At 37.0% G+C, this 19,149-nt stretch overlaps 1 protein-coding gene across 2 annotated transcripts in view; it reads left to right on the top strand.

The window, feature by feature from the left end:
* Positions 1-19,149, top strand: part of LOC113436827 (glypican-5-like) — a 358,073-nt gene that overhangs the window by 218,154 nt on the left and 120,770 nt on the right. For both annotated transcript variants that reach the window (XM_087933156.1, XM_026701472.2), the window contains one exon: positions 577-697. In XM_087933156.1, the coding sequence (XP_087789282.1) occupies positions 577-697 (121 nt within the window). The remainder of the gene's footprint in view (positions 1-576; positions 698-19,149) is intronic.

Genomic DNA, 19,149 nt, shown 5'->3' with positions numbered 1-19,149 from the left:
CAGTTAGTTGATTTCCTTTGTGTTTTTAAATCATTAATATACATATCAATAAATAAATCATAGATGAGTGCAAGTTTACCATAACATAATATTGAAGATCTGACAAGTTATTTTATAAAACAACAATGCAGCAATTTAGAATGTTTATTCTTTTCTATGATATTCTCTGGAAGATAAAACTTATGAATAACTAAGGGCTATTTAAAAACAATCCCAAATCAAACCATTAACTGTTTTAGTTTCAACAAATTGGGTTCAACCAACTGGATAACATTATTTCTTTTGATTTATTTAAAATACTTTAAATTTTAAAAGCAAAACAACTGTTTTATGAATATAGATATATGAAAGATATTACCATCCTACAGATTCAGGTACTGCTGAAATTTAGATCCAAGGATTAGACATAATTTATTCAATGGCAGAAGGGCATTTAATCTTTCCCCCTTAGATTGTTAAAAAAGCTCCTATTTCACTGGAACAAAAATCCATCAAAAGACATGTCTGAGCATTCTGTTTTCCCATAGTTAAATATATTTCATTAATATCAGTCTTTCCTTTCTTTTTCTGTTACAGTTATACAAGCAGAGTGGTTACAAATGGATTGAAAGCCCAAATAAATAATCCAGAGCTGATAGTCAGAGGGTTGGATCCAGAGATAGGTCATTTAATTGACAAGTTGAAACATTTTAATCAGGTAAGTATTTATGTTTGGAGAACTGAAAAGGCTTTTGTAAAAGCTTTTCTTGTTTGCCTTCTCTACTGGCCCTTCTTGCCCTCCTCTTCATCCTTTCCACACACCTGCACACTGGAGGGAAAACATCTCACTCCATACTAGATGAGCATTCTAGAAACATGAAAAACAAACAAACATCTTCATTGAGGACCATTTGTTATACTTGTGAAGGTTGGTCACATAACCATTCACACAATTTTGAAGAATGCCTACATCAGTATTGTTAAGGTAGTACCAAAGATTTTGCCCTCCATATCATTTGAAGTGACCTCTTTTAGTGGAGAAACACCAGAATATAGCTATATTTTGTATTCAGCCTGTTTATGATGGCACAGTGCAGTAAGATTTCAAAATGTCCTCCACTAACCATATGGGGTACTATTAAAACAGCTTGCAGATTTTTTCCTGAAAGTATTTTTTCTGAACAAAAGAAGATCTACCAGTAGGCATGTCAGAATCATCATGAACTTGTGCTGTCAAGTTATTCACTTGAGCTCTGAGAGATGTGTGCAGCCATCTGTTGAAAACTTTGATCTGTCCCTTGATACTGAATATATTAAAGTTTGTATTATTATGACATTGCACTAATATGTAGACACTGTCAGTCCAAATTAGCTAGAACAACCTACTATATTTAACAGAAATTGCTTTTCATTAATGTAAGCATATTTTCTTGTCCAACTTGAGAAAGCGTTGTTACAGGTCAGTAATGACAGGGTAGCAGCTCTCCCCAGTTGTTCTCCCTTAGAAGGTAGGCAATTTTTGACAGTTGCTACTAGTGGTAATGTTGATTGTGCTGATTCATGTAAAAAAGAAAGAAAGAAACAGTATGTCTCCTATAACTCATTTCTTTTGCTTTTTATTCTGGGACTTGAGTCTCAGAATATGCTGACAAAACCAAATCTCCAATCTGATGCCACCTTACAAATGTTGTTTATGTTTTTTAATCAAAAGCAATGTGTGATATGGCCAGAAGTCCTGCCATACAAAGGGATAAACACACACACACACACATACACACTTAGCTGATAGATGATGAGAAATGAGAGTTTGAAGAAATACCTAGGAACTATACACTCTTCCTTCACTTAATAAATCAGCATGTTACTTTTTACAATAGAAAGAATATCCCACAATCATTGTTAAAAAAGATTTCTTATTCAATTTCATATGTGGAATGGAAGAGGATATTCTCTTATTCTTCAGCTCAGACAACAAAATGTCTTGGACTAGCCTTAGAGGAAGAAAACATTGAGTATTTCATTAGGCTCAGCCTGCTGGGTGTTATCTGTAGCTTTTCAGAGCCTGCCCTTCAGCACTAGAACATAACCTGTACTTGAAAAGTAGTAATTCCATGAATGGTATAACATTACATTCTGTCTTCAATTATTCCTCCATCAAGTAAAGGTTTATTCTGTGACTTTCTGTTGAGGTAATTCCCCGTTAGGAGAATGAGCGCATACAGGGAGACGTATAGAGAGTAGTATTTGAATAATACACACACAGTACACAGATACACTGTACAGTAAATGTAGGTTTTTACTTCCAGAAAGTTTAAGCAAAATCCAAACAAGCAATCCAAAGTCATTCACAGGTAAGATCAGTCAGTTTTCAATCCAGGGATAATTCCAATAACAATTTACTCTGCTAGACATTGCTGGCTGTAGAGGGCGGTTCTCGTCTTTGTTTCAAGGCCATTGAGGCAGCACTGTCCGAAGAAATTTCTATGATCATATCTCATTTAAGCACAAATACATTTTAACAGAAAAAAGAATAGTTATATAAATTCTTCCTGTCTTATTGTTATGTGCTAGCAAATATATAATTTTAAGAAATTACTTATTATTCATGTACTGTTTCTCTGAATATACACGTATCATTCCTCTTGCAAACCATTTCAAGAATTATTTGCCCAGATTGTGTTGTTCGCAATGAAAGTGACGCAAGCCTTGTGTTCCCACAGGCCATGTGGGCGGCACAGCCTTGTGTTCCCATGCAGCCTGGATTAATTGCTTTGGGGGGTGCATCGGGGGTAACATTTTTCTGCGGACCACCAAAATTTTCTTGCAGAGCATCAGTGGTCCCTAGCCCACTGGTTGCAATCACTGGCCCAGATGATTTGATATGTACATTTTGTGTGGGCTTTTCTATGTTCATTAGGAAAATTAATCATAAGCCAGAATGCTACACTGAATTATGGTGACAGAATCAAATAGAAGCATATATACTGAATGCATGATGCAGGAATAATTAAAATTAAAAAAAATACTTCATTTTTTCATGTAAAAGGCAAATTTTATAGGAAACATTTACATCTGTTTTAGGGAACTCTCAGAGTTTTATATACTCCATTTTATTCCAATTTAGATTAGATTAGAGTTGGAAAGGACCTTGTAGGTCATCTAGTCCAAACCCCTCCCCACCCAAGCAGGAGACCCTACGCATTCCTCACAAATGGCAGTCCAATCTCTTCTTGAAAGCCTCCAGTGATGAAGCTCCCACAACTTCCGAAGACAACTTCCATTCCATTGATGTAAATGTTTCCTATAAAATTTGCCTTTTACATGAAAAAATGAAGTATTTTTTTTATTTTAATTATTCCTGCATCATGCATTCAGTATATATGCTTCTATTTGATTCTGTCACCATAATTCAGTGTAGCGTTCTGGCTTACAATTAATTTTCCTAATGAACATAGAAAAGCCCACACAATGGAACTGTTCCACTGTCAGAAAATTTCTCCTTATTTTTAGGTTGAATTCTCGTTGATCAATTTCCATCCACTATTCCTTGTCTGGCCTTCAGGTGGCTTGGAAAATAGCGTGAGACCCCCGCCCTCCTCTCTGTGGCAGCCCCTCAGATATTGGTACACTCCCCTGGTCCTTTTATTTTATTTATTTATTCTATTTATTTTATTGCCAGCTGAAAAAATTGGGTTTGTAGTTGCATATAACTTTTTGCAAATGCTACTAGCATTAGACATGTTCATACATAGTTTTTAGCAAAAATCTGTTCCTTTTCATTCGTTTTCATAAAAAGAAAATGTTTTCTTGTGTAAATCTTTCCATTTTGAGCAGTAATATAAGCAGACTCTATATTTCTACCTATGTATGTGGAAATATCCATTTTACCTTATCATCCAACTTTGCACCTATAGAAGTCCATCACAGGTTTTCTTATGAGTGGTCCTTGGTGCTCTCTGGGCTTGCTTGTTTTCTTGCAGATGTTTCATTACCCTAACTAGCTAACATCATTAGTCCTAGACTAGTACCAGTAATACTCAAGCCTAGTACTGTCTGAGTAATGGAACATCTGCAAGAAAACAAGCAAGCTCAGAGAGCACCAAGGACCCTTCATTTCAATCCTGAGCTATAAATATTATCCTTTATAGATTTTCTTATATTTTTAATTACAAAATTAATCTAGACAACTTAAACAGATAGGAAGTAATACCGTCTCAAAGTTCTAGCAAGTTAACTTTAGAGATCAGAAGCTTTGTTCAAAGCAAAAGACTAAGAGTGGAGCAGCATAAGAGTGGCACCTCAAGGATTGAACAGACTTCTCCAGTGCTGTAATGCTGGAGGGAATGTGTGTCTCGGTGACAGTTGCATGAGCGTTCCATTTATATTTCTGCAAATGTAACATTCTGGCGACGGGGCACTCAAACAACAGAGCACAGAACAGGAAGTCAGATCAATCAATCAGCATTCCGGACACACACACGCAGTTGGCATTTGGGAGGGAAGTGCATTGGCTTGTCTGCAACCTACGCTTACTCATGACTCCTTTGCTGTGTAAGTATTTGGTGATGCCTGTGTATAGTTGCAAGCTACTCTAAATCATCTTTCAAAGAACATTTGGAGGAGAGTTAAGTGCTATATCCTCAAAAGTCTATATATCTGTTTTAATATCGCTATGACTAACAGGAGATGAATAGGTAGATATTAGCATGTGGGAAGTTAACAGTGTTCCATGTTTTGCCATACGCTCTGTGCTTGGAATAATGTCATGACAGTCATATGACTGTGAAAATGTCTTTCGACTTAAGAAACAGAAATGAGCAGCACCCCCTAAAGTCAGTCATTACTAGTGGGGTTAAACCCATGGGGACACCTATATCAGGAGATGATTAGGTAGAACAAACATGTATTTGTGCATTGCTATCAGCAGTTGTGGAATTTTCTGGTACCTAACACTTAAGGGTAGAATCTTTATTTCCACATAGGGCCTTTTCTAAAGATAGGGGCAGGGGGGGGGTGTTAATTATTTATTAAATAAACAAGCCACCCATTTCACTATCATATTAATAGTTGAGCTAGGTCTTTTGTAGAACATGCTTTGTAGAACTCGTTATTTCTATTAGAAAAAGTTTTGGGTAACCCTGTGAAGTACGCCATGTGTATAGACATTGCAAAGAGATTTTGTAGTTATAGTATAGAGCTTATAGTATATAAACCAAACAAAATACAAAATGGACACATATCTATTGACAGATGCCTCATGTTGGGAATGAGACACCCTTTCTTCATAGGTAGCATGGATAAAATGCATTTTTAAGATGGATTAGATTAGATTTAAATGTTAAAACTTAAGTATGGATGCAAGACTTTAGAATTTAAACAATAGAATCAAGACTTGCTGATTGCTTTTCTCAGAATTAGTTTTTATTTGCTTGGACTATTAACAATTTTTGTTAATTTTATAATAAAGGAATTCTAAATCTTTTACTGATCTCCAAATATTTTTGTCTTCTATTTTTTTTCCCTAAGTAAGTATGATATCAACTACTCCATATATTGAAGCAAGAGAAAATAAACCCAATATATCCTATGGCGAAACTTATAATACGAAATGATTATTTGCTTTGTGATTTATCCACAGAACACTCAGATCCTCAGAAATCACTCCAGGCAGATTGTGAAAGGATGCATATTATTAGACCTATAACCTGAGAGTCAGCATGTATTATTCAGATAATTTGCAAGTGCTACCTAAGGAGATGAAACCTTAATCTAGCTATATTTGCAATCAGCCCTATCTCCATTCTGACTGTTTGGCATAAAACTGATCAAAATGTTTTACTCACTCAGCATCCTTGAAGAATTATTCTAAATTACAATTAAACAATACAAAGAGACTGAAAGCAGTAAAACAATGTGGCATTTTATTTATGTATAAAAATTAATCTTAAATGGGGAGGTGGGATAAAATAGGAATATCTATGGGGCAAGTACAGAGAAATAACAGACAACCATCTTATCTAGCACACAATTTTTAAAAAAGAAATTCAGACAACTTAGAGCATTACAGAAATTAACTTCTACCAAAGGGCTATAGGTATTACTTTTAATAATCAGAGCCATTTTTATAGCTTTGTATACTTTTGAAATCAGAGGTGGTGGTCTCCATTATACCAGCACTATGCTGATCAAACAGGGATGACAAGATTATGAGTGGCAAGATTAAGGCTGAGGTGATTATTTGTCCATTTGATACTTGGGTTAATACCAATATTTTATCGTCAGAAACTTAACCTTTTGCAAACTGGTAGCATTCAGATTCCCTGGGAGTGCGAATCCTTTGGTTCTTATTTGGAGTCTTAATATATCTGCTTGACACCAACAATTAAAGTCTACTGTTTATGTTGATTGCTTGCTGTCATTTCCTCTCCCATGCCAAATAGTAAACAAACATTCTCCAATCCAATCCTATAGAAGAGCCTTCATTATTTTGCCATATTTATTGTTAGAATGAAAATTCAATAACATTCCTGCATGATAAATCTTTGTCTGACATAATTCTGCGTACCAATCAAATTTGGCTAAATGAACATTTACCATGAAGAGAGCAACCAATGGAGAATGTGAATATTTATTTTCATTGAAATTAGCCCTTTTTCATATTTCATTGTTATCACACATACCCCAAATTCCTAATGGTGGGGTTGTTGAAAATATTTTCCATTTTAGTTTAATTATATGATTCCAGATAAGGTATTTAAAATGTTATATTTCCTGCATAATTACATTTTATACAGTTAGCTGTTTAATTGCTAATAACATACCATCGCATATGGTGTAAGACAGCTATCTAGAAATGTAGGAGAGCTGAATTATAGATGGTTTTGATGATACAAGATGATAAACCTTGTGCACTGTTTTCTTTTTAAATGTTGGTTCTATTGTTAATCATCATATTACCTTTAATAGCAGAAGTGTTATGTGTTCATTCGATAATTCCATAAAATGTTGTAAAGGACAGGATGTGGAGAGAATCCCACCCTCTGATATATGTTGCATTGAAAATAAACCAAAGATCAAGAATCCCACTGCCGCACACATGTTCAAAATAAATAGACAAGGAAAATAATGATGGAGATTTAAACAAAAATGTAAACATGACACTACAAATGACACATCTAGGAAATTTATACCAATCTGCAAATCCTTAAGACTGGTGACATAGTTTGGGTTATCAGGATCTGCATACCACCTGCATATGTAATTTTTATTTTCTGCCTCACGCGCTGCAACTTAGGTTTTGGTCACGCTAAAATAGATTTCATTATGTTAATGAATGGTTAATCTATGTATTATTCAATTACATTATGATAAATTGTATAGTAACTTATAAATAGCATTTCATTGATTTCATGATATTAATAGCAATATGCCTTTGGCAGTTAATCATCTTACCTGAAGGTTAGGACAGAAACATTTAGAAAAACTTTTTGGAAACCTACCTTACTTTGGAATAATTACTGTAGCTAATTCAATAACCTCCAGGTTTAACCACTGGTTGCAATGCTACATAAGTCAATGTGTGCACTGAATTGCATTGGTCCAAATCCAGAACAAAGCCACACTTTTAGATGAAATAAATAAAAAAAACCTGACAGTGTGTGAAAAGCCAAGAAAATCACTAGATGAAAAGAAATGCTAGGAATTCCCATCTGATTATTTATTTATTTTATTTTGTTAAGCATGTATTTGATAACAGGTATAAGTATAAACATGATTATGAATACATAATCGAATAAAATGGAACATTAGGACAGGGAGGATAGGCATGTTGGTGCACTTATGCACGCCCCTTATAGAACTCTTAGTAATGGGGTGAGGTCAACAGTAGACAGTCTAAGGTTGAAGTTTTTGGGGTTTGGGGAAGAAACCACAGTCAGGTAGTGCATTCTGGACATTGACCACTCTGTTGCTGAAGTCATATTTCCTGCAATCAAGTTTGGTGTGGTTTACCTTGAGTTCGTATCTATTGTGTGCTCATGTATTGTTGTGGTTGAAGCTGAAGTAGTCATTGACAGGTAGGACATTGCAATAGATAATTTTAGATATTATCTGGTTTCTACCCACTGTAACTAAACACAGCACACATTTCGAATACACTTTATCCTCTTTTCTTTCACATATATTATTTCTTGTAAGATTTTTCTTTTGTGTATTTTTATATTGCCTTGGCATACTAGGCTTGGGTGGTTAACAAAATAAATAGTGCTGCTGCACTGCTGTGGTCAACCACAATCACATGACTGGCACTTCCAATGCTGCCTGTCAGCTTCCAACAAGGAAAGCCTATGTGGAAACTGGCAGGAAGTCAGAAGTTCCTCCCACTTTCACTTTCCCCCCCATCTCTAATTCTGTGTAATGGAATCTGTAAGTGACCTTGAGGAATTAAGGAAGGAATGCTGCCTAGGAAACTAGAGAGGTAGAAGCCCCTAATAGTTTAATGATCACAGAAAAATATTTATTGAGGACCTGCCCTAATGGATCAAGCAGTTAAAAGCTGTGATTGGAAATCTTATCACTCCTGGTATGCTAAGAAAATGTGGGTACCTAAAATGCATTGAACTACAAAATACCAAATGATATTTTGACCTGTATGTGAATCTAGCTTTAAACTGCTGTTTCTGGAACAGGACCATAAAATGTATATAATGGAACAAAAATCCCATTGTTAGATGATTCTAGAAGCAGAAACTGAAAGCCAACCTATCACTCTACTAAAAGAATCCAAACCAAAAATTTACTTTCTGTAACTGATACAAAGATAATCATTGAAAAGATGAATATCCTTGGTAGTGAAAAACATAAGATAAGTTAGATGAGTAAAAAGATAGATTAGAGAGAATACTAGCATCTTATCAGACAAGACATTGATGAAATTTTTACTCATGAAAAGCTCCACACCTTCTTGATATAGTAGAATGTGTAAATATGAACCAGTTTTGTGTAATGATTAAAGCACAAGGCTATAAATTGGGAAATTGTCTAAGGCTGCCTTAGACAGAAACCTCATCAGAGTGACCAAATATATCTGGGCTAGTCAACTCTCAACCATAGGAAGCAAGCAATGCCAAGCCACTTCTGAAATCTTGACATGAAAATTGCAAGGATTTGTCCATATTGTCACCAGGAATTGACTCAGTGACTATCTGTGTGTTTTTCACTCTATGTGACACATGTGAAATTAAACTAGATATGAAAACCAATCAGTAAATTTGCATCCATCATATAAATCATATGCCTTGCCTGGCTATTCTTTAAAACATTTGGTACTGGCATCTATATTTCCACAATGCTAAATGCTCTTTTTATTAAATGATGGCTCATGTGGGAGCAAGTATTGTGTTTCCCAAAGTTGCTGGATTGTGTTGTAGGAAATTATGATGGCTCTGAGCAGTGGGGCTTATTAGACAACTGTTTATAGGCAATTAATAAGTAGATTTGTATAACACATTTTTAAATACATTAAAAAGCATAGACATTTACTTCTAGCCAGAAGTTCCTGCCCACATGCTTTTATCTTTCTTGGTGACTTCAATCTACCTCACATTAACTGGACCCTAAACGAATGTAAGACTGAACCCATACATGCAACTTTCTACAATGCTGTAACAAATCTGGGACTGGAACAACTAGTAACCAACAATAGTAGACTTAATAACTGCCTTGATCTCATCTTCTGGAATAGTTTGAATTCAATTTACAGAATACAAATTAACATGATTGACTTTTGTCTCAGCATACGTCCATACAAAAATCATCATAATGATGGGATCCCCAATAATAACTTCAAAAAAGGCAACTATGATCTTATAGACCAGGGGTCGCCAATCTTTTGGACCTCAGGGACCACCAAACTCATAATTTTAGATCCCAGGGACCACTAACTGGTTCTGTGGGCATGGCCTAATTTGTGGGTGTGGCTTAGTGGTCATGTGACTGGCTGGGCATTGCTTGTATGTAAATATAAACATTTATATAAATATTGAATTTTTTATAAAAAAGAGCAACTTTTACCCAAAATCAGGCAAAGCAGGCAGATTTGCTTCAGTGATCTATCATTCAGTGATCTATCTATCTGATATCGACTAGCTCAGTCTCTCAAATGTGCTTGCTGTGAGTCTGCACTGGTGGTAGGTTTCAAGGACAGCCTCTATTTTATGGAAAGATTCCACATTGATATTGGGTTAATACTTAATCTGATAAATTTCTGGAAATTGGTGAAAACTGAGATTTGCTAGAGAATGTTTGTTGGATGGAAGCTTATTTATTTTCCCATAAATACATTTACAGTAATATTTGTTTGGTCTTTATATTCTGCTATTTTTAACTGAAGTTACCATAACTTTCAGGAATGTATGTGGGTTGCATGATCTAGTAATTTAGTAACCAACTGAGCAATTATACTCACTTTAGATAATGACACTGTAGAAATGTGTAGTTGAGCAAAGGTGAGGGAAAGGACTGCAGATGCATCTTCTATAGTTCGAAAATAACCCTGCTTTAGACAATTAAATTTCATGAATGTGCAGCATTCTACTATAAAATAACATTCAAGGTTAGCCTAATACCTTGTTGCTTAATTTGTTTCCTCTTATATACTGTACCTCGACAAAACATTTGAAAACACATATTTATGAAAGTGATCTGGAAGACAGGCTTAATAATAATTGAATTACATAAAGAAACCTAATTTTCACTTCATTGCAGCACAGTATTGGATACAGCACGTGTGAAAGATAACCTAATAAAAAGGAATGATAAATGGAAAAGTACCAACTTTGTCTTATCACTGATGGAACTCCTCCTGAATAAAGTGCTAAACATGAAATCTAGTAACCTTTAGGGCTGGAATTTCTCTTTGAAAATGTGATAAAAATCACTTATTTATAGCAAGAGATTGAATTTCTCTACTAATATAAAATCATCAGTAGAGTTACCTGTAGTAATAAGCCACTTTTCAGACATCAATTGCCATAAATGTTACCTGCCTGCGAGGCACTGCAGTAATAATTCCTTTTTTGAAACTGGTTGTTATAGGAAGACAAGAACTGTGATTGAGCAGATCAAATAGTATATTGCACTAATAAACCAACTTAGTTACAAAGCAGAATAGATTGAACAAAGGTAATACTCTTATTCTATAATAAGCTGTTCAGAAATATACTGCACAACACATCTATCTATCTGTCTATCTGTCTATCTATCTATCTATCTATCTATCTATCTATCTATCTATCTATCATCTGTCTGTGTGTCTAGCTATCTTCCAAACACCTTAATTTAGAGGTGTCAAACTCACGGCATAATGCCATCATGTGTCATATTGTGACTTTTCCCCCCTTCGCTAAAATGGGGGTAGGCATGGCCAATGCATGATGCATCCGGCCCGTGGGCTACGAGTTTGACATCCCTGCCTTAATTCAATGACAATGCCTGGTGCTAGTGTTTTGGAAGTTTCTTCTTCCACTTTCTTTATGTAAAAAAATCTGGTTTATAGTAAAAAATCTCTTGAAGCTGATAAGGCAAGATTTATTTTTGCTAACTCATTTTGTTACTCCTTCAACAAGATGTTTTTTTTTTATGTGCATGGTTTTTTAATTTGATTACCATTTCCACCAATTTGATCTGAACAGACATTAAGTTGACTGGCCTAAGATTTTTAAGATCTTTTCTAGATCTTGGCTATAAAGCACTTGAGCTCTTTATATTAGGAATCTGTATTTGTAATATTCAAGTAGAAACAAGGATATATAAACCTCTCCAGTGACATCATCATCTTTCAGTCTTAAGAGATCTTTATAACATGGAAATCTTATATAATATTAAAAAGAAAACCTTAGAATATATGTAGTTGCCATTTTTGTATTTTTTAAATATAACCATAGTCACTTCTAGAGGAGAAAAGTGGTACTAATAAAATAAATAAATAAAATAAAAACAAAATAAAAATAATAAAATAAATTAAAATAAATAAAACTAGTATAATCAGTTTATTTTTAAAAGCCGTTTGCTTTAGAAATGATTGCCTCTTATTTAGTTCTGTAGATTCTCATTAATTTTATAGCACAGTCTTAATTTTGAGGGCCAAGATCAGAACTGTAATATATCAATTTATTGTAAGCTTTAACTAAGCTACTGTAGTTTTTATATATGGTATCTTTCATTCACTGTCCACAGGATTTCTGTGGAATATAAATTATGAACTCAAGAGTGACATTTATAGAGATGCCATTGTCAACATTAATCTTGCAATATTCATTTTATTGCTGAACATTAAACTGCAAGCTGTAACTGTTTAACTAGAGCTGAATCACAGAGATGACAACTGTCATAAATTGTTTCAACTCTTACCCTCAAAACGACATTGTAGAGCACTGCACACCAGAACAACTACACACAAGAACAGTTTTCCCCCAAACGCAACACTTTGCTAAACAAGTAATTCCCTCAATACTGTCCAACTATTTACTAAGTCTGCATTACTATCAGTATTAATCTTCTCATCACTCCTATCACCCATCCCCTCCAACTTGTGACTGTATGACTATAACTTTGTTGCTTGTATCCTTATGATTTATATTGACTGTTCCTTAGTATGATTTGATTACCTATTTGTATCCTATGACTATATTAAGTGTTGTACCTTATGATTCTTGATGAATGTATGTTTTCTGTTAATGTACACCAAGAGAATATGTACCAAGACAAATTCCTTGTGTGTATAATCACACTTGGCCAATAAAGAATTCATTCATTCATTCATTTATATAACACACACACACACACACACACACACACACACACACACAGATATATTTCTTAAGTTTTCACAGGTATTTATATGTATGGTATTCAGCTTTGTTCAGGTATTTTCCCACGTCATTATAGTTGTGCTTTTAAAGTTGTAGTAACGTTTCGGCAGAATCTCATCTGCCATCAACAGGCTTCTGTATAGTGTTCGTCTGTGAGTCAGACTTTCACAGCTGTGATGGCAGATGATGGCAGATGAGATTCTGCCGAAACGTTGCTACAACTTTAAAAGCACAACTATAATGATGTGGGAAAATACCCGAACAAAGCTGAATTATATAGATAGATAGATAGATAGATAGATAGATAGATAGATAGATAGATAGATAGATAGATATAATTCAGCTTTGAATATATATATATATATATATATATATATATATATATATATATATATATATATATATATATATATATATATATTTGTTTCCTGAGGTTCTCGGGTATTTGTATGTGGATCTTTGGTTGTTCGGGTTTTCTCCCACGTAAGATTCGAAGTATCTAGGCAACGTTTCGATGAAGTCTCATTCATCATCTTCAGGCTTCTGTCTTCGGCTCTTGCTTCTCAGAGTGATGTGAGATTGCAGCTGCTTCTTCCTTTTAACTGCTAGTGGGGGTGGGACTTGATTGGGTGGGGGCTTGGCTGTGTTCTGATTGGGTGGGGGTGTGTTCTCATTGGTAGGGGTTTGGCTGTGTTCTGATTGGTTGGGGGTTGGCCGTGTTCTGATTGGTTGGAGGCGTGTTCTGTTCAGGTGGGGGCTTGGTTGTGCTCAGGTTAGTCTTAGTTGCTGGGGGATTTGAGTTGGTGAGCTGTGATCTTGCTGTTTGGCTTCGAGTTCGTGGTCGTGCTGCATCTTCATAGTGGGTGTCGGTTTGCTTCATGTATGGCTCAGAGGGGTTTGAAGTGGGTAGTGATGCAGCTGTAGTGCAGCTTCTGGTCCATGGTCGTGTCTCATTTTCTGAATGGGTGAGAGTCTGTTTTCTATATGGAAGTGTGGTGGTGACATCTTGTGTGGCTCTCATGGGTGTGGGTCTGGTGTCCTTCATGTTAGGTACTCGTCTGTTCATGAGGGCGGGTTTCCAAATGGCTGGAAGGTGGGAGGTGTCATCTCGTTTGTTCATGCTGCGTGGGCGTTTTTCTATCTCTATGGCTTCTCTGATTATTCTGCTGTTGAAGTGTTCGGTTTTGGCGATGGTTCTGGTATTTTTAAAATCAATTTCATGTCCTGTGGCTTTGAGGTGTTGGACCAGGGAAGAGGTCGTTTCTTCTTTTTTGATTGAGTTCTTATGTTCTTCAATGCGTGCACTTATTCTTCTGTTAGTTTGTCCAATGTATGTGGTAGGGCGGGCAGTGCAGGGGATTTTGTATACTCCTTGGTTTTCTAATTCGATTTTGTGTTTGGGGTTTCTTAGGATGGTGGATATTTTTCTGTTTGTGCAGAATGCTGTTTTGATGTTGTGTTTTTGGAGGATCTTGCTGATTTTGTCTGTAGTACCTTTTATATATGGGAGGAGGGCTTTGCCGTTTTCTTGTTCTCTGTCTTGGATTTTGGTTGGGGTTTCTTTTTGGATTAGGTGGGTAATCTTCTTTCTTTGGAATCCATTGGCTGTAAGTACGTTGGTGAGAGTGTGTAGTTCAGTTTTTTGGTGTTGTTCATCGGCTAAGCATTTTGTTCTGGAGATGAGTGTCTTGGCTACAGAATTGATCTGTGCTGGGTGGTGGTGTGAGAGTGCATGTAGATAGTGGTTTGTATGTGTTTTCTTCTGGTAGATGGTGTGTCCTAGGGAGCCATTGGATCTTTTGTATACCAAGACATCTAGGAAGGGAAGTTGATTGTTGGCTTCTGTCTCTATGGTGAATTGTATTTTGGGGTGTAGGCTGTTGAGGTATGTGAGGAAGTTGTTCAGTTTTTCTTTCCTGTGTGGCCAGATTATGAAGGTGTCATCTACGTATCTGAGCCAGAGTTTGGGTTTGTGGTCGTATTTTTCTAGAGCTTGTGTTTCAAAGTGTTCCATGTAGAGGTTTGCGATGACAGGTGAGAGGGGTGATCCCATGGGTGCTCCTTCTACTTCCACTTCAAACCCTGAGTTTGTTGGTGTGTGTGTCTGTCTTGAGGGTGGCCTGTGTTTCGGCTCTCCAGACAGCGAGTTGTTTGGATTTGTAGGGGGTGAATCTTGTTGCTGAGTCTGAGGTGGAGTGTGAGGAGATCTTTGTTGATTTGGTCTAGGAGAAACCTTTTCGTGTGAAGTTCATTTCTAATTAGGGCCAATTCTGTTCTTTTTAGGATGCGTTTGGTGGCTGCTGTGTTGGTGTGGAATTTCAATTGGAAGCTTGTGGGAATTAAATTTTGATCTCGGCAGTTGCATAGGAATGCAAGGTCACATAAAATGGAGGCTCTTTGGACTTCAAGTTTTTCATAAGTCCTGGTCAGATGGTGGGTTTCCTCCCGTAGAGGTGCAATATTTGTTTTCTGAGGTTCTCGGGTATTTGTATGTGGATCTTTGGTTGTTCGGGTTTTCTCCCGCGTAAGATTCAAGTATCTAGGCAACGTTTCGATGAAGTCTCATTCATCATCTTCAGGCTTCTGTCTTCGGCTCTTGCTTCTCAGAGTGATATGAGATTGTAGCTGCTTCTTCCTTTTAAATGCTAGTGAGGGTGGGACTTGATTGGGTGGGAGCTTGGCTGTGTTCTGATTGGGTGGGGGTGTGTTCTCATTGGTAGGGGGTTTGGCTGTGTTCTGATTGGTTGGGGGGTTGGTCGTGTTCTGATTGGTTGGAGGCGTGTTCTGTTCAGGTGGGGGCTTGGTTGTGCTCAGGTTAGTCTTAGTTGCTGGGGGATTTGAGTTGGTGAGCTGTGATCTTGCTGTTTGGCTTCGAGTTCGTGGTCGTGCTGCATCTTCATAGTGGGTGTCGGTTTGCTTCATGTATGGCTCGGAGGGGTTTGAAGTGGAAGTAGAAGGAGCACCCATGGGATCACCCCTCTCACCTGTCATCGCAAACCTCTACATGGAACACTTTGAAACACAAGCTCTAGAAAAATACGACCACAAACCCAAACTCTGGCTCAGATACGTAGATGACACTTTCATAATCTGGCCACACGGGAAAGAAAAACTGAACAACTTCCTCACACACCTCAACAGCCTACACCCCAAAATACAATTCACCATGGAAACAGAAGCCAACAATCAATTTCCCTTCCTAGATGTCTTGGTACACAAAAGATCCAATGGCTCCCTAGGACACACCATCTACCAGAAGAAAACACATACAAACCGCTATCTACATGCACTCTCACACCACCACCCAGCACAGATCAATTCCGTAGCCAAGACACTCATCTCCAGAACAAAATGCTTAGCCGATGAACAACACCAAAAAACCGAACTACACACTCTCACCAACGTACTTACAGCCAATGGATTCCAAAGAAAGAAGATTACCCACCTAATCCAAAAAGAAACCCCAACCAAAATCCAAGACAGAGAACAAGAAAACGGCAAAGCCCTCCTCCCATATATAAAAGGCACTACAGACAAAATCAGCAAGATCCTCCAAAAACACAACATCAAAACAGCATTCTGCACAAACAGAAAAATATCCACCATCCTAAGAAACCCCAAACACAAAATCGAATTAGAAAACCAAGGAGTATACGAAATCCCCTGCACTGCCTGCCCTACCACATACATTGGACAAACTAACAGAAGAATAAGTGCACGCATTGAAGAGCATAAGAACTCAATCAAAAAAGAAGAAACGACCTCTTCCCTGGTCCAACACCTCAAAGCCACAGGACATGAAATTGATTTTAAAAATACCAGAACCATCGCCAAAACCGAACACTTCAACAGCAGAATAATCAGAGAAGCCATAGAGATAGAAAAACGCCCACGCAGCATGAACAAACGAGATGATACCTCCCGCCTTCCAGCCATTTGGAAACCTGCCCTCATGAACAGACGAGTACCTAACATGAAGTATGACACCAGACCCACACCCATGAGAGCCACACAAGATGCCACCACCACACTTCCATATAGAAAACAGACTCACACCCACTCAGAAGATGAGACACGACCATGGACCAGAAGCTGCACTGCAGCCGCATCACTACCCACTTCAAACCCCTCCGAGCCATACATGAAGCAAACCGACACCCACTATGAAGATGCAGCACGACCACGAACTCGAAGCCAAACAGCAAGATCACAGCTCACCAACTCAAATCCCCCAGCAACTAAGACTAACCTGAGCACAACCAAGCCCCCACCTGAACAGAACACGCCTCCAACCAATCAGAACACGGCCAACCCCCAACCAATCAGAACACAGCCAAACCCCTACCAATGAGAACACACCCCACCCAATCAGAACACAGCCAAGCCCCCACCCAATCAAGTCCCACCCCACTAGCAGTTAAAAGGAAGAAGCAGCTGCAATCTCACATCACTCTGAGAAGCACAGAGCCGGAGACAGAAGCCTGAAGATGATGAATGAGACTTCATCGAAAGCGTTGCCTAGATACTACCGCCAGAACCTCAGAATATATATATATATATATATATATATATATATATATATATATATATATATATATATATATATATATATATATATATTCTACATTGCCCCATCTCACTTAGAAAATATACAGTGATGTAAAAATTAGTTAAAAAGAAAGTTAAAACCAGTTTAAAAGTTAAAGAGGTAGGGAGGGAGCGATGTCAAGGCACCAACCACACCAGAGTTGCATATCATTCTTAGATCCTCATGCCAATTGGCTGAGCCAGGTCTTGGCATTCTTCTGGGAGGCCTGAAGAGTGGAGGCCCATCTCACCTCTGGAGGTAAGGTTTTCCAAAGGGCAAAGACAACAGCAGACAAGACTCTGTTCCTAGATCCCACCAGTTGAAATTCTTTAACTGACAGGATCCACAACATACCGTGTATGACTGGGTGGGATAGGTCAATATAGTTAGGGAAAGGCAGTTCCTCGGGTAATCTCAGGTATATTTCTTAAATATACCTGATGTGCATACATGCATGCATGTATATACCATGTTCATCAGTGAGAAAGAGAGATCTATAATGAACAAATTATAATTGCAATGTTTTCTTATTGCTTATTTCTCTTACATTTTGAATCTCCAACACAGAAATAATTATTGTGTGAGAGTAGGTATCGCTTTGGAAGTTGGTATGTTTATGGTTGCTTCTATTATTGCAATTGGCAAGGTAATTAGTTGTGGCAGATATATTCAACATGTGAAAATGAAGCATTAAGGTAATTAAAAAGTCTTTAAAAATATATTTGTTTTTAGATAGGAGTAATTTATTGTATGTGTTTATAAAACCTGTAACTTGTATTTTGTTTTTGTTTTTTTCTTTGAATAAAACGAGGCATCATTTTTAAAATAGTAACTCATGAAGAACACATAGTAAAGAAACCAGTAACAGAATTCAGTCATTATCTCTAGAAAGGATCCTGAATACAATAAGTTCTATGAAGAAAAAATATGAAAAAGTTTTCTTCAACTGACAACTCTGAAATTGTGAAATAGATGGGATAGAATAAGATAATTAGATCCCCTTCTGTACCTCTTACCATACTTTCTAACCTTTGTTACCCTAGTCAATAAGACTATACTAAGTTTCATGTAGTCACTGATAGTAATTAATTTAAATCTCTACATCTTAACAAATACAAAGTAACCATTTTCTATTATTTCCATAAGTAAAATGGTCCCATTGCTTCATAGTCTTATTCTAGAACTCCAAAGAGTGCTGTGCTTCCTCAAAAGCCTATTCCAATGCTTCTAGTCATCTACCAAGGGCACCAGAAAAAGTTTTTGTCCATGTGCCATCACAAAGGGATAACCATCCTGCTTATCAGAAGAGCTGGCTTGGGCCAGCAGTTAGCATGAAGTACCTTGTTGAGGCAAATTGTTTCACCTTTTTGCTTTGGCAACAACAATTGTCATTTTCCTGCATGAGACTTCTAGTCAACGAAGTGGAGACCCAAGCTGCCTTGCATAACTTAGTTAGTAACTCCCATAGTTTGCTTTGTGACATTATCCTGAGATTTCAGAGCTAAGAATTTAAATGCTGAACTCTCTTCAAAGCAGATTAGTGAAATAGGTAGCTGTTATTTTGCAATGCCATTTCAGTAACTAGAAATAAGAAGATTCATGAAAACATGAAGAATTAATACACTGTAATGGATCATCTTGTACTGCCAGATTCTTGCAGAAGAGCTTCAATAGCTGTTCAGTCTTCCAGGAAGAATTCAAGGAGTATTCCAA

This window comes from Pseudonaja textilis, chromosome 4 (assembly GCF_049901715.1).
Source record: "Pseudonaja textilis isolate UNSWEBS1 chromosome 4, rPseTex1.2, whole genome shotgun sequence".
Classification (NCBI taxonomy): Eukaryota; Metazoa; Chordata; class Lepidosauria; order Squamata; family Elapidae; genus Pseudonaja; species Pseudonaja textilis.
This window is presented reverse-complemented; position numbering and strand designations above follow the sequence as displayed.